General features: G+C 43.9%; 2 protein-coding genes across 3 annotated transcripts; one reads left to right on the top strand and one right to left on the bottom strand.

The window, feature by feature from the left end:
- Positions 1–279: 279 nt before the first annotated feature.
- On the bottom strand, positions 280–7,322 carry zic4 (zic family member 4). 2 transcript variants are annotated; one of them, XM_086102464.1, is made up of 3 exons: positions 6,573–7,322; positions 5,901–6,470; positions 280–2,111 (listed from the first exon to the last, which is right to left on the bottom strand). In XM_086102464.1, exons 1-3 carry the CDS (start codon positions 7,009–7,011, stop codon positions 1,660–1,662), a joined length of 1,461 nt encoding a protein of 486 aa, XP_085958590.1. In that variant the 5' UTR covers positions 7,012–7,322; the 3' UTR covers positions 280–1,659. The 2 variants fall into 2 exon arrangements, with proteins under 2 accessions (XP_085958590.1, XP_085958589.1); XM_086102463.1 differs by having other exon boundaries at positions 5,901–7,322.
- Positions 7,323–10,698: 3,376 nt separating this feature from the next.
- Positions 10,699–13,062, top strand: zic1 (zic family member 1 (odd-paired homolog, Drosophila)). Its single transcript, XM_086102225.1, has 3 exons — positions 10,699–11,789; positions 11,928–12,091; positions 12,202–13,062. Exons 1-3 carry the CDS (start codon positions 10,793–10,795, stop codon positions 12,424–12,426), a joined length of 1,386 nt encoding a protein of 461 aa, XP_085958351.1. The 5' UTR covers positions 10,699–10,792; the 3' UTR covers positions 12,427–13,062.
- Positions 13,063–24,390: the final 11,328 nt, after the last annotated feature.

Raw genomic sequence — 24,390 nt, 5'->3', positions numbered from 1 at the left:
ATTACATTTGGAAAAAAAATAAGACACTAAAAAGCTCCCTCCCTCCTGTAAAAACAAAACAAAACGACACAAGCAACGACAAAAACATTTTCTGCATGAAAAAATACTCTCAAAGCAATTTTAAATAAAACAAGACATCCTTCTTTCTGGAAAAAAAAACACTCTTTACAAAAATCAGTGCGAGTCACATTGAAAAGACAACCAAAAAAAGTCCGCCGAACAACGGAAGAAGTGAACACAAGAGCACGTGACTTTGTAAAAATGCACCAAAAGGAGAACTTTACATGAATTCCTCAAGATTTATTGAAAATACCCACAAAAGACAAGGCAGTTCGGTACGCGACTTGTGAGCGCTTCTCGAAGCTGGGGAAGAACAAAAAAAAACAAGAAAAAAAACCCTGACCTAGTACAAAAGCCACAAAAACGTGTTCCAACGTTTACAATTTCACGCTCGGTATTTCAAAAGCAAAAAGTTGGATGCGCTGCTGCATAAAAAGCGGGACGCGTCAACAACAACAAAAAAACGTCCTGCGTACAAAAAAACCCCGAACATTGACAACATTTCAAAATAATTTGTACAAAATGTACATTTTGGCCTCAAGGAGTTTCACAAACGTGCACTTTGGTTCTTGAATGCAAAACCAGATTGAAAAATAAATTAAGAAAAATATATTTACAATTTAAAAAAAAAAAAAGAATGCATTGCACAGAAAGCATGCCCAAAAAAGACTACGTCGGGGTGGGCAAAGGATGGCAAACTTTTTGTTGTTGTAGCAAAATAGTAAATAAATAAAATGGCTTCAGGACATCGTATTTGTAAATTATTCGTCAATGTTTATTCATTTGCGATTCAACTGTATCTTGAACGAATTACCCTAAACGATACAATTCAATCTTAGCAATCTAAAGAATGATACACATTCCCATTAATTTAAATATTGTTAAATAAATCAAAATTAAGTTCTGAAAAGGGAATTATGTGAACGACCAATTTTTTTTGTAAACAGACAGATGGGCCATGTCAAAAAGTGTTTGTTTCGAGAAATATACGAAAGATGTCCGTTTTAAAAAATAGAGCCTATATTTAAAAAAATATATCTTTAAAAAAAAAAAGATTTTTTTTTTCAACCAAATCGGACGTAGAAAATTACAAATGACTTGACTCCCCCCCAACTATCTCCAAATAGTAAGTGTTAAACAGCAAAATAGTCAAGATGGGTTTTTTTGAAATACTTACAAAAAAACCCATCTTTTTTGTACAGTACTTTACTGCTCCCCCAAACATTACTTACTCGCTCTCTCTCTATGTGGATGGATATATATATATATATATATATATATATATATATATATATATATATATATATATACAGAGAGAGAGAGCGAGCGAGAAGCGTTCAATTTTTCCTCCTTTTTTTTAAACCTCATCTGCCAATAATCTGTCCCATGTGTCAGTGAAAAAAAAATAGGAAAAGAAAATCCACCGTGGCCCAGGAGCACAACAGTTTGCCCACCCCTGCACTACATGAATGCACCACAAAGTCCACAGATGATTGGAACACGATTCGGTCCATAAAAACAAGTTTTTTTTGTGCTCCCTTTTTGGAGGGTGGGGGGGCAGGGGAGGGTGGGGGGGCAGGGGAGGGGGGGGCAGTGAGTCTATAAATTGTCCCTCGGGTCTCGTTCCCTGTACGGGGGTCCGTCGTCCTCAGTGGCCGAGTCCGGCGTGGAGGGCCCACTGTGGGCCCCGCTGGCCCCGGAGCTGTGACACACGTACCACTCGCTCAGGTTGGCCGGGTGTGAGGAGGGGGCGGGGGTCGGGCCCCCTCCAGGGGGCGGCGGCGGCGGCGGCTCCCGGCCTGGGTCCGATGAGGGGGACACCAGGGACGGGGTGGACGACTCGTAGCCGGAGCTGGGAGGCGGCGGGGACTTGCAGTGCACCTTCATGTGTTTGCGCAGCGAACTCGGGTGCGTGTAGGACTTGTCGCAGCCGCGCACTTTGCAGTTGTACGGCTTGTCGGACGTGTGCACGTGCGAGTGCTTCTTGCGGTCGCTGCTGTTGGCGAAGCGCCGGTCGCAGCCAGCGAACTCGCACTTGAACGGCTTCTCACCTGCAGCCCACACACGTGCAGAAACACACACACACACACACACACGAAACAAAACAAAGAAAAAGTTCAACTTAAGTGATTTGATTTGAAACCGCAGCGGGACGTCAACCTCCATATTCTGGAGAATTATTGTGTGTGTGTGTGGGGGGGGGGGTTCGCAGTAATTGTTTGATATGTTTTTTCATTATGTTTGGTGTTAAAAATGTATTTGTGGCTTTTGGAGAAATATGTTAACATGAACCGGTCAATTCCCCGCGGGCCCCATAAAACACACATTCTCTATTTTAAAAAAAAAAAATGAGACCAGAGGCAAATATTTCAAAGTGCAAAAATGAATTACAAGTAATACGTTAAAAATAAAACAACCGAATGAGATGAAAAGTCATTCTATCAACAAAGTAGACATTAAAAAAACATGAAATAAAAACATGAAAATAATGTACACCTTTACACGTCATTAAGTGCTTGTTTGTGAATAGATGCATCATAACTTGTTGTATATTAAATTTTTTTTTAAAAAAAGATAGAAATTAATATATGTAGACATTAAGTGTAGTATATTCATGCATTGGGAGCTTTCAGATATTTGGTACGGTATCAGAATCAAAAACACGACGAAATAAATATACAAAAGCGCCACAAAAAATACATGTTAAAAAAAAGAAGAAATGAATCAAATGTGTTAAATGTATTTTGATTTCCACAATTAACTTTTTAAAAACGTTGCAGGGTGGTCCACATCAATGCTCTCATGGACGCAGATATTGCCCAGCACCCACAGATTGCACAACTATGTCCACTGTCAGCAAAAAATAATAATAAATAAGTTAAATGCTCAACAAAAACAAAATGAAGCAATTGGCATCTTCGTGTCATTACATCCCATACACGCAGAGTGCACATGTGAGCATACAAAACAAAAAACTCCAAAACGCAAGAAAAAAAATTGCGTGTTGGAGGAAGGGGGTGGGAGCCAAAAACAAACCAATACAGTAAATACTGCAAAGAATGCCCCCCGCCCCAAAATGAACAATTTTGAGAGTGAGGGCTATACGATATGAAACACGCAGGCTTAGCGCAGAAAGTAGAACCATAAAACGAACAAACAAAAAACGTCAGGAAATTAAAAACTGTAACATAAATTTCGAATATATATTGTGAAGAACTGTATTTGTGAACAGATGCTGGATTACAACTCTATCATTGTCGAGTGTGTGTGTGTGTGTGTGTGTGTGTGTGTGTGTGTGTGTGTGTGTGTGTGTGTGTGTGTGTGTGTGTGTGTGTGTGTGTGTGTTTGTGTTCGTGCGTGCTTGTGTAAGGCCAAGTTTGTTTGGATTGTGCAAGGTGTGAAGCCCAGCGCACAGACTTCAATCTTCGCCATCCGCTTTTCTATGCACACGGTAGCGCGCGCCCACGCGCACGCACTTACAGGCAGACACACGGGACAGTGCGAATAAATTAAGCAGAAATCAACTCCTGCTACAGCAAGAAGGCTTTCAGAGCACATGTAATTGGGCCTGTCTAATTACACTTGCGCTTTTTGGGGGGGGGGGGAATATCAATTTGACCTTCAGCTGTTGGGTTGAGAGAGCCAATCAAGGATATTAGTGTAGAACAAGAAAGCGTCGAGGAGCAGGCAAGACCCCAGGGGCAGACCCCCCCCCCTTCCACGCGCACCCCCACGTCACCGACACTAACTCAATCATAACCACACTCACTTACATGATAGATGAAAAAAAATAAAGGAGCATGAGGCCCCTCGGGAGTCAAAATTATTTAACAGATTTTTAGGTCATGTGAGCAAATGATATGAATAATGCATAAAGCGGCCACTAAGTGTGTGTGTGTGTGTGTGTGTGTGTGTGTGCGTATAGTCAGTGTGACTCAACATTTTGAGGCCACAAACAAAAGCATAAAAGGAGGGCTACAATCTCTCGTTTTTTTTTCAGTCAGGCAATGTTTGGTTAACATTTTCCCATTTGAGTTTTGATATCCAGTGCGGACCGCTTTTATGAAAACAAAAACAAAAGGTGAGAGTAAATGTTTATATGGGTCCAACGTTTACAGGTTTTATAACAAGTGGTTTCGTTCAAGGGTCCAGATCAAATGCAATGACGGGCCCATAGATGGCCCACGTACCACAGGTTTTATACCGTGCCTGAACCCATGCTTGTTGAATGAGCTCATGTTATTTCTGTTGTTGTTATTATTATTATTATTATCAGTTAGTTAGTCAGGAGATATTTTCAATCACCAACGATTAATGTAGTTTAAACTCAAGGGAGAGTGAGGGAGGACCCTTTTCAGAACATACCCTTCATAGATCACCAGAGTAAAAAAAAAAGTGTTACAGCAGTTAAGAAAAAAACAAACAAACAGTCCTTTCAAGAGTGACTTAGTTATATAACCAATTAATCATATTTATGAAAAATATGATAATGGTCAAGAAAAAAGAACATTTTGTCGTTTTACTGTAATTTTAGTCAGGCAATATTTGTAGCTATCTATCAGCAGCTCTTTGACTTTTTGATGAAAATTGTTGACAAGCTATTTTTGTGTCAGCATGCCTTTCAAAAATGTCATTTGAGTTTAAAAAAAATGTCCTCTCGGGATCCATTTTATGACCAAAAGTGACAAGAATGAGACTTGTTGGAAGTTTCTTTGTTTTTTGTTTTGTTTCTTTTTTTTTAGGCAGGCAGTATTCGTAGCTGCCTATCTGCCTGATAACAGCAAGGATTGATGAAGTTTCTTTGACCATCAAGAGCCATTTGGGTTTGACAGAGTCAACGGGGAAAATGTATCACAAAATATCATGACACAGACTTATCATGATTATTGATGTTCCGGTGTAGGCTAAATATTTGTGTTCATAAACATTAATGGCACAAGTGCCATACATTGCACATCGATTCTCTCGATCCATGCCTGCGACATATCGTGACAGCTCGAATAAATCAACTCCTCCATTCGATGGCAGAAGGTCAGAGAATATCCACGTTTTGTGACATTTTAGTTTGGTTGTGTGTTGAGATTATTTGTATTAATTTTTTTATCTATATGTCAAATATCTGCAGTGGCTCAATAGAGATTGGGTTAAACGTTCAGACTGAACAATAGGTGGTTTAGTTTGGATAAAATGTATGAGGGGGGCCACTTACGGCCCATGTGCCGCAGGTTGCACGCACACCCAGGTAGGACGAGCCCTCATGATTTTTATTTGCATTAATTTATTTTCAATCCAAGCTAATATATTTTAGTAGGTGATATTCACATCAAACAGGGAAAAACATCATGATTATCCATTTGAGAATGTCCAATTTTACGAAAAACGATGCCTCACGTGTTCATTAATACATGCTGTACATATTTTAAAGGTGAAATCTTTAGATTTGAAAAAAAAAGTTTCGTCCGTGGAGGGTGGAGGGGGGGGGGGGGGGTTGGCACACACGCCACAGGTTGCACACCCGGGAGATTCAGTAGTACTGGTGTTGGTGTCACTACAATAAAGCAGACAGGCAACAAGTGCTTTGACATGACAGCAGCAAAGTGAACGTAGTGTGTGTGTGTGTGTGTGTGTGTGTGTGTGTGTGCCGGGGAGGGGGGGGGGGTCACTAATAAGACGTCCACGTCTCTTTTGTGCGGTGGTGTAAACAAGAGGTCCAAGCGTCAAACGCATGAGCGAGCTGCCATAATCTCCCCCATGCACCCCCCCCCCCCCCCCACCACCTCCAGTCCCCCAAACCACAAAGACCCAAAATGATTGAATGCCATAAAAACGCGCAAACTAACCTGTGTGCGTCCTTTTGTGGATTTTGAGGTTTTCCGAGCGCGCGAAGACTTTGCCGCAGCCGGGGAAGGGGCACGGGAAGGGCTTTTCGCCCGTGTGCACGCGGATGTGGTTGACCAGCTTGTATTTGGCTTTGAAGGGCTTGCCCTCGCGTGGACACGCTTCCCAGAAGCAGATGTGGTTGGCCTGCTCGGGCCCGCCGACATGCTCCACGGTCACGTGCGTGACCAGCTCGTGCATGGTGCCGTAGGTCCGCGCGCAGCGCTTCTCTGCCGGTTCCAGCCACTTGCAAATCAGCTCTTGCTTGATGGGCTGCCGCATGTAGCGGAAGAAGGCGCCGCTTCCGTGGGGCGGATGCTGCTGGTGCGGGTGCGGATGGTGAGCGCTCAGGTTCAGGTTGAGCCCTCCGTAGAAGGCGTCGGCTCGGGTGCCCGCCGCTAAGTGCTCCGAGCGCACGTAAACGTCCCCCGGTAGTCCCAAGCGCAGTTGGCCGCCCGGAGACTGCTCTTGGTGCAGCCCGGAGAAGAGCGCATGGCTGCCGGCGTCGTGGCCGTAGTGCGCCGGGTAGCTACCTGTTGTCGAGAGACACATTCCGACGTGAGAAGCGGCAGCGGCGGCGTGCCGGTGGTGCTGGTGGTCAGCCAGACCCGGCATGGCGCGGAAGAAGTCCCTACCTGCGGTAAGAGCTTGGGCCGGGTGCGTCATACCCGAGTAGGGCACCGGCGTCGCCCCGAAAGCTCCCGTTTGACTAGAGACCACTTGACTGTGGCCTGCCATGCGATGATTGTGCTGAGGCTGGTGCTGCTGGTGATAATGATGGGCTGGGCTGATTTTGAGGGCCGCCGAGTGCCCCATGTGTTCTGGCCCGAATGGACTCGGCCCCAGGCGGGGTTCCGCAGTCATCTCCCCGGGGTGCGCGTGAGCCATTGAGTGCGGATGGCTGCCGAGCCCCAGGAAGCCTGTCACGCTCGGAGGGACGGGGTGGCGGGGATGATGATGATGATGGCGATGATGATGGTGGTGAGCCCCCGCCAAGTCAACTAATCTCAGCGCCGCGTTCCGTTTGGAGAAGGCAGGGTCCATCGCGGGGCTTCCCAGCGCATCGGCGCTCATTACTGCCCTTTTTATTTTTTGTTCTTTATTTTTGCACTTAACAGCGGGCAAAACAATAATGATGATAAATGTGTTTTAATCGCAACTCAAAAAAAAAAGGGAAAAAAAACTTTCTAAAGTTGCGCCTAGCGGCGGGGCTACATTCGCTGGGCAGCAGGACGCATTTGATGGAGAATAGCGGCTCGCGGTGGGCGCTCGCAGCCCGCCGAGCCCAACAATCGGGCCGCGCTCTAATTGGTCAGAGGCGGCTGATTGACGTCACCGGTGACACTTTTCCAACCAGAAGAAAAATGGTGAAGAGCGATTGGAGGGGTTGCGCATGCGCGCTGCCGTCAGGCAACAGCACGGAGGGGGGAGGGGGGGGGGTTATGCAAAGCGTTATTGTATCATTAAAAAAGAAGGAGTGTAATCCGGATACATGACGGATTCTCTTTTGTGTTCGGAGGTTCCACAACTTTATTTCACGGGATTAAAAAGAAATCTTGGTCAGGGCGCATTTGGTCCATCTCGTGTGATATCTTCATTTTTTAAAAACAGTTGCCAAGGGGAAAGTCGCCTTTCAAGGGAGGACGGTCCAAAAATCATAAAAGCCAGCAAAGCTTGCATGACGCCCTCCCGTTTTTTTTTTTGTTTTTTTTTTTTGTGGTTCCGCTTGTTTGGCGCAGATTTCAGAATCACCACGCCGCCTCCCTCTCGTCGTCGTCGTCCAAAAATGAAATCAAACAAAAATGTCGGCGAGGACCTGTTGTCACAATCCGGGCTCATTTGCTTTGTCGGCGTCGGAGGCGAAGCGACTGCAAGCAGCAGATGGTTGCCAGAGGAGGTGGCGCCTGTCTGTGCAGGCTGCCGCTCTTGCATGCATGCAGGCATGAGGGGGGGGGGGGGGGGGGGTAGGAACGCTCCAAAAGAAAAACGGAGTGCGAGTACGAAAGAAGTAAGCCGATGGAAAAGCCGAGCTTGATCGCCACGTTCTACGTTGGAATGAAGCGAAACGAGGCACTTTTGAGCACACGAGAACACAGCAAAGGGTAAAAAGTGAGTTTTTCTTGCCGGGAATTTGCAAGGATATGCAAGAGGCTCTAAATACGCATTCAGTCGTGTGTTCTTATAAAGCTAAAAAAAACCTCAATAATAATCAGAGCCGGTTTCAAGTAAAATAGTCAATGCATTAGAAAACGATCCCATAATAGAATGCATACCGAATGTCTCCCACAAATAGCCCCTTCCATAGTTTTGAATTACACACATTTGCACGCTCCAAAACAGCTTGATAAACAAATTTGCGAGCCATCCCCTCTATCAATATTGACTCACTTTTTTAAAGTGCAGGTCGCTGTTAGCCAAGGGTGTGACATTTTAAAACAAACAGGAAAAGGAACATTTCCTCTCCTTTTTTAAGCAGTTCTAATATTTGCAAAGCGAGTGGCGAGTTGTGGGGATGTTCATTATTTTGACTTTGAAAACAAACTGCAAATAAAGTCCACTTGTAGGCTGTTAACTTTCGAATTCCAAAGAGCGTAAAGAAAAATCAAGCTTGTTTTTTTGACACTTTTCAGTTCCATTTTTACGGAGTCAGCACAAAAAGCAACATCATGTTTTCTCTAGTGTACATAGAATCATACATTCCAAACAAAGGGAAACTTGGGAAAATGCTTACAAAAGAAAAAAAAATGACGTCATACAGCACCTTCAAAAGTGTGTGTGTGCGTGCGCGCAGGCGAGTGTGCGTGTGGAGTCGATTCCTTTTTTTTTAATGGCTCGCATGGCATTAAGAAAAAAAAAACGTCTGCATGTGGATTTTTGAACTCCGGGGCAGCCGCAGGTTCCTGCCGCAAATCCCACTTGATAAATTCTACAACCCACAACGTTTTAACACACACACACTTGAGAATTTATTGACCAACGTAGCCAGTCCAGGTGGAAGGCGGGATGCTTAAAATGGACGATCAAGTCGACTATATTTTATCTGAAATAAATTTTTAACACAAACCTTTTGGGCATGTGTAGCCCATTGGTGCCCTCTCCGTTTTTTTGTTATTTCTGCCCCCCCCCCCCCGAAAGTTGGAAATTCAAGAAAAATAACTCGCACGTTGTGAAGAAACCGTTTTTGGTTGATTTGATTTTTGATGAAGAAAAGTGGAAGGTTTGAGGAAAGACACGTCACATACCTGCCGGGTAGGTGGATTCCACTAGTAAGGAACCATTTTTGGTCACAATAGAAGTGTTTTTTCCCGCCCCAAAGACAGGACGAAGTTGAGGAAATTATGTGAACTAAAGACTAAATGGGACACTTTTTTTAGATTTTTTTCTCAGTTTACTGAAAAAGAAATGCGACACACCTTTTGGGAGTGATTAGCTAACTGGAAGGTAGCATTTTTGTAACTAGGGTTGAATTCTTTGGAAAGTGGGAAATTCAAGGAATGTTGAGGAAAAGATGTGGGACATACATTTTGGGAATGTGTAGCCATTGGTGGCTCCAAGGCAGTGATTTTGAAGGGAAAAAAGAGTGGAAAGTGGAGAAAAAGGACAATGGAGGTTTTATGAAAAGACAACAGAGACTTGTATTGGGAAAGTGCAGTGAAAAAAAGTTTTTTTGTTCACAAGGGAGATCGATTCTCACCAAAATTGGTACATTTAGGAAAAAGTGAAGTTGGAGGAGGGGGGAGGGGGGGGGGTCTCATAGGAAAATACAGAAACAGTTCAGAAAAAAAGATGTAGAGAATGTGGATAGCTCAATTCATTTTGGGGATCACAAAGGTGTTCTTTTTTATTTATTTATTTATTTATTTATTTTATTTTTTTTTACAAGAAAAGATGGAAGTATCCAAAAATACGTGACATACTCTTTGGAAATGTGCAGCTAATTTGGAAGGGACCCATCTTGGGTAACAAGTTGGTGATTTCTTCAACATAGGAAAGGATAACCATGAAAATATGACGAGCAAAAAGCTCATCGTTATCTTGAATGCATTTTTGCGCATTCAGTTTGAATTTAGTTCCCAAAGTTAAAAAAAAAATCGTAATCGTTTGGTTTCCGAAAACATTCAAATATGACTTTTGCCATTTTTTTTCTCTCCAAAAGTAAAGATATTAGTCCAAAAGGTTTAAATGTCACCAACTATGAGGGGGTAAATAAGATGCAACGTTGTTTGTATTTTGACTGTGTTCATATATTTATGATAATGTCAAATATCCCCCCCCCCAATAAATAAATAAATAAATAAGTCCTACATGGCTTGATGATGCAAAGAGGCCAATCGTCTTGCAACGTGGATTGTTATTTGGTGAGTGGATGTTATTGAGGAAAGGTTGGGGGGGCTTGTTGGCGCCCACCAATCGGTAGCGGTGGGGGCCTCACGTGACCGCCCACCGCACACACCCCTCCCCATTCATCAGGGCTGGACCGCGCGTCGTCTTTGCAAATTCATTTATCTGCAGGAATGATCCCAACTATCAGTCCGCATCTCAGCGGCCGAGCGAGGAGGTGAAAGTCGCGCCGCGGGGAGATCGAGCGTACCCAAAACAAAACACGAGAGACAATAGCGGGGCGGTTGTTTTTTTTCGGGGTGTCGCGTGGGCGTAAGATGCGCGCGAGAGGGGCGCCCTAGAAAGTAAACAAGACTCGGGTGGATTTCGGAGGAGTCGGGACGCGATAGCGAAAGTGAAGGAGGTGGGTGGGGGGGAGACAGAGGGTGAGGCGGGAGGGACGAATATCTGTGCGTGATTTTTTCAGCCGTGTCCTCAGTCGCGTCGGCGCGCGCACAAGACCGAGTGGGCGAAGATGCTCCTGGACGCCGGCCCTCAGTACCCCGCCATCGGAGTGAGCACTTTCGGCTCCACGCGGCACCACTCGACGGGCGAGGTGACGGAGCGGGAAGTGGCGCTGGGCATCAACCCGTTCGCGGACGGCATGGGCGCCTTCAAGATTAACCATGGCTCCCACGAGCAGACGGCGTTCTCCGCGCAGGCGCCGGCGGGCTACGCGGCGGCGGCCGCCCTGGGCCACCACCACCATCACCACCACCACCACCACCCGGGCCACGTCGGCTCTTACTCCACGGCGGCCTTCAACTCCACGCGGGACTTTCTGTTCAGGAACCGCGGGTTCGGCGAGGCGGCGGGCGCGCAGCACAGCCTCTTCGCCTCGGCGGCGGCGGCGGCGGCGGGCGGCTTCGCCGCGGGACCCCACGGACACTCGGAGGCGGCGGGCCACCTGCTCTTCCCGGGGCTGCACGAGCAGGCGGCGGGCCACGCGTCCTCCAACGTGGTCAACGGCCAGATGCGCCTGGGCTTCGGCGGGGACGTGTACGGCCGCGCGGCGGCGGAGCAGTACGGCCACGTCACGAGCCCGCGCTCCGACTACGCGTCCGCGCAGCTGCACGGCTACGGCCCCATGAACGTGAACATGGCCGCGCACCACGGCGCCGGGGCCTTCTTCCGCTACATGCGACAGCCCATCAAACAGGAGCTCATCTGCAAGTGGATCGAGCCCGAGCAGCTGGCCAGCCCCAAGAAGTCGTGCAACAAGACGTTCAGCACCATGCACGAACTGGTCACGCACCTGACCGTGGAGCACGTGGGGGGGCCCGAGCAGACCAACCACATCTGCTTCTGGGAGGAGTGCTCCCGCGAGGGCAAGCCCTTCAAGGCCAAGTACAAGCTGGTCAATCACATCCGCGTTCACACGGGCGAAAAGCCCTTCCCGTGCCCCTTCCCCGGCTGCGGCAAAGTCTTCGCGCGCTCGGAAAATCTCAAAATCCACAAAAGGACGCACACCGGTAAGGCTGCGCCAATAACCAAACAAAACAAACAAACAAAGCCAGGCTGCGAAATGAAATGAAATGGGGGGGGGGGGGGGGGTTGCATTCCTGCTTTTGCGCCAAATTGACCCACTTGTTTGCTCTTTGCGATTCAAGGTGAGAAGCCGTTCAAGTGCGAGTTCGACGGCTGCGACCGCCGCTTCGCCAACAGCAGCGATCGCAAGAAACACATGCACGTGCACACGTCCGACAAGCCCTACTTGTGCAAAATGTGCGACAAGTCCTACACGCACCCGAGTTCGCTGCGCAAACACATGAAGGTAAGGTCACTTATACGCTCCTGTCAAGAGAGCAAAAAATGTCCAAGGTGATATTAAAAAAAATTCTCCGGGTTACCAAATAGACATTTTGTTGTTGTTTTTTTTTCTAGGTCCACGAGTCGAGCAACCCGGGCTCGCAGCCGTCCCCCGCGGCCAGCTCGGGGTACGAGTCGTCCACTCCCCCCACCATCGTGTCCCCGTCGGCGGAGAACCCGAGCAGCGGCAGCTCAGTGTCGCCCACGGCCCCCGTGGCCGTGCAGCATCACGCCGCCGCCACCGCGGCGGGTGGCCACAGCGGCGCGCTCACGTCCAATTTCAATGAATGGTACGTGTAAAAAAAAATATATTTCTGGGGAAAGGGCTGGGTTGAAAAAGATCGGGGTAAAGAGTTTTTGTTTTTTTTTTTTTTTTGGTGGACTGTAAAGACTTTTTGGAGCGTGGACTTAAAGAATGCATGGACCAAAAAAGAGAAAAGAAGGAGCCAACTTTTTTAAAAATTTTTTTTTTACCTAAGGACTGCTCCAATAGTTGCAAAACGGGGGAGGGGGGGGGGGCGAGCGGGAATTGTTTTTGTACATACCACAACCAAGATGGAAAGGAAACAAACATGTAATATTTTATTTTGTAAATATCATAAGTGGAGGGGGGGTTGTCAAGAAAAAAAATGTGCTCCCTTGATATATGGACAATAGACGCCACTGAAAAAGAATGTTCTAGTCGTGTACCAAATGTGAATGATTCCCAGTATTACAAGGTGGAGCTTATAGTATTAAATGTGCTTTTTTTTGTTGCCATCATGTATAGCCCAGCGTGCAGCATTCTCGTCCCAAAAAGTTGGAGTAGCACACTTTTAATCCTTGTTGTTATTTAAATGTCATGTCGACGAAATCGTGTCGAATAGTGAAAAAGCCTGAACAATTCCGTGTCAACCTGTTTATTATGTATACGTGATAAATATACACAAAAAGTTACCTGTCTTGTCTGAAAGGAAATATTATTATTATGATGATGATACATGTATAACTAGCTCACTTTTCCATATTTATCCGCATGTTTTTATATTTTATTTTTTAGAAGTGGTCGGTATTTATGGAGAAATGCGCTCGTATGTTAAATCTAGTTTCGATTCAACAACAACCACTAAAAATGTTTGGATACATTTTCGTACTATATTCAACGATTAAAAAATGCGAATGCAAAAAAAAACAAAAAAAAACAAACAAAAAACAAAAATGCGTTGGGCTTGATTTAAGGCTGCAACTCGGACACCGACGTCAAGTTGTCAACATTTTATTCCCGCTTGTCAGTTGCGCAAAAAAACAAACAAAAAAACACCCAAAAAAAACTAATTGAAAATGCAGATAGTATATTTTTAAAAACTGGTCACGTGACCCCCACTTCAGGCGGAATCGCTCAGTTGGTTGAAGGCAAAGGTGGAATTCACAGCTTGTGTTTGCAACTTTAGTGACAGTCAAGAACAAGAATTGCCCTCAAACACACACACACACACACACACACTCACACACTCACGCGCGCGCGCGTGCGCGCGCACGTACACCCACACGCAGTTCTAGCCTTCAACCCCCTTATTTCTGTTTATCCAAATTAACATCCAACACTTTTGCCCCGCAGTAATGTGCAAATTAAATCGATTAATCACGCCGGTTGTTCCTCTTGTGTATACACACAAAAAAAAAATAAGTTGGCCTTACTTAATTGTTGGGGAATCTCATTTCGCAATCTAATTTATTTCCGTTTGTGGGATCGCCTGGATTTATCGGGGAGGAGGCAGTCAAGGGGGGGGGGGGGGTGCAGCAGTGCATGAAAAGCATGAAAAGTGAACCCCCTCTCCCCGACTCAAGCCCCCCCCCTCTGTTTTTTTCTTTTTTTTTCCTCCCCTCATTGTTTGTCTGCAGCTTGCTTGAGCGGCCCATTAGGCAGCCAGAGATCACGTCGTGATCGCCGTGCATGTGGCAAGTCTTTGTCAGCAATGCATGGACACCGAAAAATAAAGGCGAGGGAGTTTTACGAACGAGTGTACGTGTGCGTGTGCGTGTGTGTGTGTGTGTGTGTGTGGTCAAAATGAAAAAAAAAAGGAGTGTGTGTGTGTGTGTGTGTGGGATGGGGGGGTGCAAAATGCATGCATCATCTCGGCAATATATTGAAATGTATTCATATTTCCCTTTTCATGGACTATTACATCCGGGGGATGACGCGGAAATGACTTTTTCGACGCTATTTAACAATTCTGTCGTCAGGCAGAGTCCATTCCACTCTTGTCTCACACACGGGCACGATCACACGAACACAGCAGATGCCTTAAGAAATAATCTCAGAGTAGAAAAAAAAATATGTAGCGTGTATCGTGCTTCGCGTCGCAGCGAGGGATGTTTTTTTTTAAATCGTGCGGGCCATATTTGGGCAATTGAGGGTGGTCAGTGTGAGGCATACAACCACCGCAAGAATTGACTGAAGCGTTCAACGAACACAACGGGCAAAAAAAAAAAAAGAAAGAAAAAAGGCGTGCATGACATGTTTCAGAAAACAACACTCGCAATCGCTTGTCTTGCTTTGCGTATTTTCAACAACTCGGTCACGTGTAAAGATGCCCTAAAATGTGCCATTTAGAAACACGACTTCATTTCATGTGCATATAATAATAAAGCCAGCTAAAACCGCGACCGTAAATTACACGAAAGCATCTTTGTTCACAACACAATGTAAAGAAAATGAATCCATCCATATGAAACGTCTTAAAATGCCTTTAGTGAGATTATAATACTCACGTTTGCTGAAATATCGCGATGCTGTGCAAACCGAAAGCACTCGAACGTTAATATATGAATCTACGATGACCTTAAATTCCCTCCTTTTACTGAATTGACTACACAATCTGAATGACTGTGCCATTTCAAACAATTTATTCCCCCGCATACAAGTGCAGGTAACCGTAATGTTGCCTCATGGCTAATGTAACGTCACGGGGGGGGGGGGGGGGGGGGGAAATGTCATTTAAAAATAAAGACGAGCTTTGAGGTATTAATAGAACGACTCAAGACTTGCGCTGCCGAAAGTTGTTGACTATTTTTCAAGATAACTATAACCCGGCTCGCAAATGGGGTCATCATACAAATCTTCGAAAGTGGCGAGTCGATGTCAACAGTTTTTTTAATCGTGCTGTTAATTTCCAATATGGCGCCAAGTACAAGAAACAATTTTTTTTTCCGACGGCTGTCAATCAAAACTGAGCTCCATTCCCGCCCCACGTTTTTGTGCTCTGAACGAAGCGGCGTTGTATCGCTGTCTTTTGATCTATACGAAAATACAATACGGTTGCGGAAGGGGGGAAAAAAATAATCGTAACAACAATAAGTGAGTTTATTGTTGTGTCCTGCGCGGGCGGTGAGGGTTGAGGCTGCGAGCCGTGCCTAATTTGCGGACTCGTTTCCACATGACGCCCGATTTGGAAGCTGAGAAATCCACCCTGGATGCGTGCGCGCTCGCGCGGAAGAACTGCCGAGAAAAATAGTGCCCCCGGAAGAAAAAAAAATCCACCAACAGAAAAAAAAGATGTATTTTTTAAAAAGTACAATGTATTTCATGCGTGTACGCTCACGAGGCACTTTATTAGGGATACCTTCGCAGTTACTTGAAACACCTTATTGAACAATTTGGTCCTCAGGGATTTGGAGGTCCGCGGAGCAGGACACCAAGAGGGACGTGTCGAATATTTCCACCCTGAGGCTAAGTAAGGGAACAAAATGTGATTGACTTGCTACATAGTTAAGTAGTTGACTATCTTGTTTAACTGGATAATATCCCGTGAAAACATCACGTGGAATTAATAATTCAAGTGCTTGTGGTCTGCGGGGCAACGTTGTGACTTGTCTCGAATAGTTTGAGGGAGTCAGCCAAAATGTGATTTACATACTTCAATAGATGACCACGAGGTTGTTTGCTACTTTTGATTGAGTTGAATGAGTAAGCCATGCGATGTTCATGAGTCCGGTTTGCAGTGCATTCGATCTCAAGACAAATTACAATTTGCATCATTTGATGGAACCTAAATTTGGTGGGATAATTTAACACAGTGTTGTGGTCAGCAACCAAAATGTGATTGACACTTGGACTATGATCACCAGAGGTCGATTATAATGACATAACACAGAGAAGACTCGCTCTCGAATGTTGCAAAATTGGATCAGAAAATATTCCTGATTATTGTCAGAGTGTACCTAAGGCTGTGGCTGATGTGTGTGTGTGTGTGTGTGTGTGTGTGTGTGTGTGTGTGTGTGTGTGTGTGTTTGTGTTTCAGTTTACTTGGAGGGACAAAACTAAAGTTGCTGTTTTTGAATATATCCACATAGAAATAGGCATTAAAAAATTAGACTACACAGTCGTAGGCTCCAGACAATTGACATTAAGGTCCTGCGCAAAAGTGGAAGGCCACCACCAGCTTTGTGCTTACACACACACATATATATATATATATACATATATACATACATACAATATATGCATACATATATATATATATATTTTTTTTAAATACACACACACACACACACACAAGATGCATAACGTTAGAAAAATATACAAACGCGTGTTGAATATAAGCGAGGACGGAATATTTAACAGATATGACAGATTTATTATCCCATGAAAGAAATAAAATAATTCTCCGTGCGGCAAAATAAGATGTATTCTTTGCAGTTTAATTGCAATGCCGCGAGATACTGTTCACCTATTGGAACATTTCGGGTTGTATATGACTGGTCAGTCAGATTAAAGCATACAATTCCATAGGAAAGTGATTGCAGATCTTTGTAATGTGCAGACTGCACGGGACATGATTGCAATGATGATATTTTTGCAATATATTGGGCAGCTTCAATACAAACACACAAACAAATATATATATATATATGTTTTTACAAGTTCTCTAAATGTGTAATTTTTTTTTCTCCAAATGATGAAAGCGTACGACTGATTGGACCATTCATCTGCAGCTTGGGTGTTCGTTATGGTGACACATGGACCGCGAGGTGTGACCCCCGTAGCATCACTTGTGTTTTCTGACACACTATTAGGACTGCAAGGGAGATTTGTGGAGACCCCGAGTAATGTCGCACACCCTTTAAATCCCAACAAAGTCACCCCTCCACCCCTCTTTTTTGGGGGGTGTTGGGGGGGGGCGTGTTGCTAAACAAAGCTGGTCCAATTAGCTCCCTGCTGCAAGCTGGGGAAGAGAGGGCTGCAAGCCCGAGCTGGGGTGTTGGAACCTGGGGAAAGAAGTGCCTGGCTCAAGGGCTTTCTCATTAAGTACAAGTTAAATGACTCTGGGGCTCTCTACGGAACATTTTGGATTCAGGGGGGAAAAAAAAAACCTTTCCATGGACCACAACATAATCCTAATGGCAACTGCAGATAACGATGTGCTCACAACTTGGAATCAAATTAATTAAATTCAATCTACCAAGCCATTTATTTATCGAACCCAAAATTTTGGACCCGAGGTATTTGCGTCCAAGCCGCAAATATTTTGCAGGTCACCTAGCCTTACCTCTATTGCTCTCCATGAGAAAAGAGTGAGAAGGAGCGAGAAAAAAAATGCCAGGCTGCCAGATTTATGCGATGCAGTACAGCATGATCACATCAGTTTTTATTAATATTTGGTACACTGAACACAAATCTCATCACTTGGATTGGATCAGAAGAAAGTGTCCATTTTTGCAAAACTATTGATCAATTGTAATATCATAATTTGCCTATCGATCAATGACATCAATGATCATACCCTCAGAATAAGTTATTACAGCAAACACAATCTCATTCAATCATTCTTGGAAAAAACATTTCCAACACTTCAAAATTGAAAATCCACATTTTCAATGTACGGAATGTTTATCAGCATTTTTGGCAGAATTCTTCGGGTTTAATCGCCATTTTTGATCCAATGCATTTCAATGGGCCTCAAAATATGTACATTTTGGCTGAAGAGTAATCCTTTGCGGATAAGGGTTTGGTCATGAACATTTTTTTTCTCTTTGCCTTACAAAATAATCTCAAAAAAATAAACAAAAGAGATTTGCAGGGTTAATTCTTCTGACCAGGAATGGGCAACTTCAATGCTGGAGAGCACCGCAATTTGTCTTCGGTGAGACTGGATTTTAATCAGTGTGGGGATTTGTGAAACATACAAACAACAAAAATAAATAAATCATTTAAATAAACGATTACTTGATGATTCAATGGAGGGATAATCAATAGAATTGTCAATTCGAAAAATATTCTACAAGTGCAGCCCTCGTAGCCCTTCCATTTCCTGCTCTATGTTTATCATCACATTTACTATTTTTCCATGGTCAGATTAGTCCAAACACCTAAAAAAAAAATCCCGACAATTTCAGCGCAAAAATATTATGTCACACATGACGGATTGACCTCATCCTGTCCAAACATTTGCGGTTTAAGGGATATGTTGGATGTTGGGCTATTCCCAAATTGTCTCCCAGCGCCACAAAAAAAAAAAAAAAAAAATGATCGCAACAATGTACGACCATAAAGCAAAATGTGGGCGAGTAGGTCGCTCAGGCCCACATATCAACTTGATGTGGTGATAAAAGGTAAGCACAAAATGTTGCGCCGTCGCCACTCGCCGACATCTGCTTACGACTACGACTGCGTTTTGTCTGCTTCCTGCTGAGCGATTCCCGATATATTCCGATCATTTCCTAATAGATTGGTTTCTCTTTTCTGGACTTTAAGGGGAGGTATCGAGTATCTGGCGTTGAAATGACAAAATGTCTGCCACTTCCAGAAGGGAGTGGGTCAAATCCATTAAAAAAAAAAAAAAATCCTTGACTCTTTCCAGACGCGAACATGTGACTGACTTGGCAAGAAATCATGGCACTACCACAAAACACAACAACAACAAAAAACATTTAAATCTTTCACGAACGTGACGTATTTCCCCCATCAAAGCACACCACCAGAACTGAGTGTTCACTATTGTGTTTTTTTTTTTTTTTTTTTTTGCTCTTCTTCCTTGTTGTGCAACAGATTCGATGGTCATTTGATTAGGTACACATATGCAAAAGAAGTAAATATGCCATTCGAATGGAGAGACAATGAGCTCTGTCTGCATCATCCGGATGGCGACAACAATATTAGGTACAGCCCTCGCTCTCATATCAGACAGCGCTGGAAACATTTGATTCCATCGACATTCCGCAAATGGGCAAATTGAAGAGTTTTTGCTCTCCGCTTCCTTTGGGGATCGTCACAAGTCGTGAAGATGTTACTGTTTGATAGTTGAAGTGGGGCCGGTGGGGAGGGGGCAAATTGGGGGTGGGGGTGGGGGTGGGGGTGGAGTAGGAGAGGATCGACTGCAGTGGGAGATTTGGCAAAGAAAAAGTGGTTGTCAGCTATCATCAAGCGGTGCGCTTGGCACACGCACGCACACACATGCAAACACGTCAGCTTTCACCAGGTGCAAGTGCAACATGACCACCGAGGGATGCCAGCTAGCATGACTGTGTGTGTGTGCGTGTGTTTGTCAGTACACTTTATAGCAAGGAGGGAGAATTATCAATGACCAGAAGAAAATACAAGCAAATGAAAAAAAAAAGGGATTCATTCAGTCTCTATGAAATGGAATTGCATCCCATAATAAAACCAACACATTGTCGGCCAATTAATTTCCTTATTTAACCCTTTCGGGGGCAGCGGCTACTAGAGTGGACAGCTTATCATGTTATCAGGTTACAGGGTGCATGAAAGGGTGACTATCGGTCATGTAGTCGAACGCGCTTCCACACAATACCTGCAATACGTTCTGTTGACTGCTTTTCAAAATATTTTAAACAAGCGGTGAATTGTTGGAGAGATTCCGCTGCTGTGCGACAAGGTGACCTCAAAGGTCATTCTGCTTGGACTGAATCTACTTGTGTATGGATGTGAATTGTTTGTTCATTTATATATACACACAGTATATTATATATATATATACACTGTATGTATATATATATATATATATATATATATATATATAAATTCAAAATGGGATGATTGCTAACCATTCCCAAAGTTTGCATCCAGCACAGCACAAAAAAATCATTTTGATTGTTCTTTGAGCACAATAGATGAAAAAGAGCACCTGCGGTCCACACGAGCACCGCACAGCTTTTTTCTTGTCAACGCTGGTCGACGCTATCGATCAAACAAGGCAGCTGTGATCCTTCCAATTTGTTCCAATCAACACTTTGGAAATAAAATGCCAAACATCCCCTTGTACATAATAAGAGGTGTATATCCAATTAGGGGCTGCTGCCTGTTGCTCTGATTGATCATAATTGGGCCAAAGCCGCTTGCTCGCCCTGTCCAGGTGTTTGCTGTTTATTCTGCTTGCACTCGCTTTGATTCATTAACTAATTGTGAGTTTCCCACCTGTGCTTCTCCGACGTGGCCAGATGCCCACGAATTGAATTTTTATCGCAAGCTGAAGGGTGGTGCTGATCTGCCTTTGACATGTCAGATATTCCTCCCTTCATCGGTCGTGCTGCCATGTGATTCAATCAATTTCGCGGGGTTCACACGTAACCAAAATGTGGGCCGAATTTCAGTATTTATCCCCACTTTTGATCAAAATCAGCAAAGGCCTGACTATCGGATGTCTGAAGTCTATCCTTTGTGATGATCTTGTAATGTGTGTTAAAACAATACAATACAATACATCCTGATTTAATAAGAAAGCCTTTATTAGTCTCGCAATGGAGAAATTCCCAATTCACAGCAGCAAAGTTATGAAAGGAAGAAGTAGAACAACAAAATATAGGAGCTGCTGGAAAGGCAGCCACTCTCGCGGCGCCATTTTGAAGTCAAAATAACAAAAATAACACAACACAACACATAGGACAGAGACAGACGCCTTACTCTACATGGTCGTTTTTCTTCGGCTAAAAACGCCTTACTATACATTGTCGTTTTTTTCGGCCAAAAACGCCTTACTTTACATGGTCGTTTTTTTTGGCCAATACTTTACATGGTCGTTTTTTTCGGCCAAAAACGCCTAACTATACATGGTCGTTTTTTTCGGCCAAAAACGCCTTACTATACATGGTCGTTTTTTCTATACATGGTCGTTTTTTTCGGGCTAAAAACGCCTTACTATACTATGTCGTTTTTTTCGGGGCAAAAACGCCTTACTATACTATGTCGTTTTTTTCGGGCGAAAAAACGCCTTACTATACTATGTCGTTTTTCTCGGGCCACAAACGCCTTACTATACTATGTCGTTTTTTTTCGGGCTAAAAACGCCTTACTATACTATGTCGTTTTTTCGGGCTAAAAACGCCCTAATATAGTATGTCGTTTTTTTCGGTGCAAAAACGCCTTACTATAGTATGTCGTTTTTTTCGGGCTAAAAACGCCTTACTATACTATGTCGTTTTTTCGGGCTAAAAACGCCCTAATATAGTATGTCGTTTTTTTCGGTGCAAAAACGCCTTACTATAGTATGTCGTTTTTTTCGGGCTAAAAACGCCTTACTATACAATGTCGTTTTTTCGGACTGAAAACGCCCTACTATAGTGTGTCGTTTTTTTCGGGGCAAAAACGCCTTACTATACTATGTCGTTTTTTTCGGGCTAAAAACGCCTTACTATACAATGTCATTTTTTTTTGGGCTAAAAAACGCCTTACAATACTATGTCGTTTTTTTCGGCCAAAAACGCCTTACTTTACATGGTCGTTTTTTTCGGGCGAAAAAACGCCTTACTATACTATGTCGTTTTTCTCGGGCCAAAAACGCCTTACTATACTATGTCGTTTTTTTCGGGCTAAAAACGCCTTACTATACAATGTCATTTTTTTTTTGGGCTAAAAAACGCCTTACTATACTATGTTGTTTTTTTCGGGCCAAAAACGCCTTACTATACTATGTCGGGTTTTTTTGGCTTACGGTTTTCGACCATAATCCGTTCCAGAAGGCTGTTCGAAAACCGAAACCACGGTCTTTTAAAAAAAAAAAAATCTTTATTGAACACATCTGTGCACAATGGAACGCTATCCTCGTGTAAGGAAGGTGAGAGAAGTCAAATGACGCATTCAAGTGCACTCAGTTTGTTCGAGAACCGAAATTCGGTCGTTATCCGAGGCATAAAAAACTCGAAATCTTTGGTCGAAAACCGATTTGGTCGAGAACAGAGACACGTTCTAAAACCGAGGTTTGACTGTATGTTGGTTTTGCGTTTGTGGCGTCAAGTCCACCAAATTCATTTTAACATTTCAAAGAGCCATTCTTATCTGTTTCAAATGAAGTTTTGGAGGAAAGAGGATGTGAGCTACTACCACAGAGCATACAATGTTGAAAATGGTCGGCGGTGGAAGTGATAAGGCAAGATGTGTCTTATCGCATCTTGACACAAACAAGGTTCCATGTGCAGCTTCATCTCTCACAGAGTGAATAATCTGAACACGGATTGTAGAAAAACATCTTTGTGGCGTCTCCTCAACACGCTATGCTCGAAACGGTGGTGGCCATGGCGCAGCGGCGCGCGGGGTAAAGTATTGGGGTTTGCGGGGGGCGGTAGGGTGGCGACACGGGATGGAGCAAGATAAGACCGGACGCCCTTCATCTCACTGGCCACCGGCAGACGTAAGTCAATTTTGCTCTCAGTGGGAGATTTTCTCTGGAGCAAGTTTTTGGCTAAATCCAATCAGCTGCTGGCGAGATCGCTGTGTTGCATGTCACCGGAACACATTTGGTTGGAGACCCGTCATTTCTAATAAGCTACTGCATCGTTTACACCTCCTCCAAGAGCATTCATTATCACTTCAATTGATGTGTAATGTACATGTTTTATGTATGGGGATTTTTTTTTTCCAGAAAAAGGTTGAAGGGTTCCCATTTATTTGACATCATTCCATCATGCCAACCAACACTGCAGGTCATGTTTCATGACTTTCCCCAAACTACAGAGGCATACGTTTGGTTGAAGGGTATATGGGGTGCTTTCAAGACGGAGTACAGTTTCAATAACTAATCTCCGCTAATGCATTGGTCAGAGTAACCAAGTTTTTTTTCTCTGTATAAAATTTCCTGTGGCCATTCTTCTCTTCTTACCAGAGTTTCAGGGGAAAAAAGGCAAAAGCAAAAGGCAAAGGCAGAGTTTATCATTTGATGCTGGCAGAAATCAGGTCGATAGAGGAATACTGACTTCTTGTATTCCCAAAATTGGACAAGTTCAAGGCACAGTTTACCGTATTTTCCGGACTATAAGTCACAGTTTTGGTTTGGTAAACTTATTCGCATGTTCTTTATGCTATCGTTATCTGAACAAGTCTCAATATGTTACGTGAACATACCAGGCAGGTTCTCAGTTGTTTACGCATCATGTAACGTTAGCATATCGTTAGCATATTTTATTTTGATTTTAAATTGACTTTCAAGATGACTGTTTTTGGTGTTGGATTTGATCATATATAGTTCCCCCCAAAATGCGATTTATACTACAGTGCGATTTATATATATTTGTTTTTCTTCTGTATTCTACATTTTATGGCTGGTGCGATTTATACTCCAGAGCGATTTATAATCCGGAAAATACGGTAATTTTCCACTACTTTTGTTTTAAAAGCAAAAAAAAAAAGTTCCATTAAATTATTTTTTTCTCCATTTTTTGACAAGGCATGTATGAAGGGAGACACTCTTGCTGGAGTGCTTTGGCGTGGCGGCCTAGCGTGAAATCTGTCTGTCTGCAAGGTGCCAGTTTCCAAATCTTTCTTCCCCCAAAACGCCCGTCAACTGACCTGACAGCCGAGACAGGCCCTGTTGCCTTCTTTTTTTTTTTTTTTTTAATTCTCTTTGATTGGCTTCATTCCATCATTCCTCATTAGCATGTGCTATTATCTGCGGGAATATTCAGGGGAATGATTCCAGGGCTGCAGTCCGACGGCTCCTTGAGCTTTTTTGTCTGGATCTTAAGTCACATGGTACTTGTTTCAAGGTCATCTGGTCCAAGTTGGCCCAAAAGCGGGATGTAAAAATGTAGGGGGGGGGGGGGGGGGGATGCAAAAGGAAAGGATCCACTTTGAATTTGTGGAATTGCGTCGTTACGCTTGGATGCAACTTTGCTCACGTTGGCGGGTGACCATTTTGGCTCTGGTACAAGCGTCAAGTTCACATTCATTCACATCTGCTTTGTATTTAAGTGACAATGCATTCGCGGTATGTCTACACGCCACCAAATGGATGCTTGTCCAACCAATTCAGGAGAAATTGAGTCAAACCCATCACT

The sequence above is a fragment of the Hippocampus guttulatus genome, chromosome 21, assembly GCF_054856545.1.
Source record: "Hippocampus guttulatus isolate MCC_2025c chromosome 21, RoL_Hgut_1.0, whole genome shotgun sequence".
NCBI lineage: Eukaryota > Metazoa > Chordata > Actinopteri > Syngnathiformes > Syngnathidae > Hippocampus > Hippocampus guttulatus.
Note: the sequence above shows the minus strand (reverse complement) of the source record. Positions and strands in the feature narration are given on the sequence as shown.

What these genes read in the sequence shown, in the direction of transcription:
- zic1 (XM_086102225.1), top strand. Translation starts at nt 10,793, where the DNA reads ATGCTCCTGGACGCCGGCCCTCAGTACCCCGCCATCGGAGTGAGCACT. An exon ending in CCACAAAAGGACGCACACCG is followed by an intron (nt 11,790 to 11,927) that starts GTAAGGCTGCGC and finishes TTGCGATTCAAG; the next exon opens with GTGAGAAGCCGTTCAAGTGC. An exon ending in CGCTGCGCAAACACATGAAG is followed by an intron (nt 12,092 to 12,201) that starts GTAAGGTCACTT and finishes TTTTTTTTCTAG; the next exon opens with GTCCACGAGTCGAGCAACCC.
- zic4 (XM_086102463.1), bottom strand. Translation starts at nt 7,011, where the DNA reads ATGAGCGCCGATGCGCTGGGAAGCCCCGCGATGGACCCTGCCTTCTCC. An exon ending in CCACAAAAGGACGCACACAG is followed by an intron (nt 2,112 to 5,900) that starts GTTAGTTTGCGC and finishes TGTGGGCTGCAG; the next exon opens with GTGAGAAGCCGTTCAAGTGC.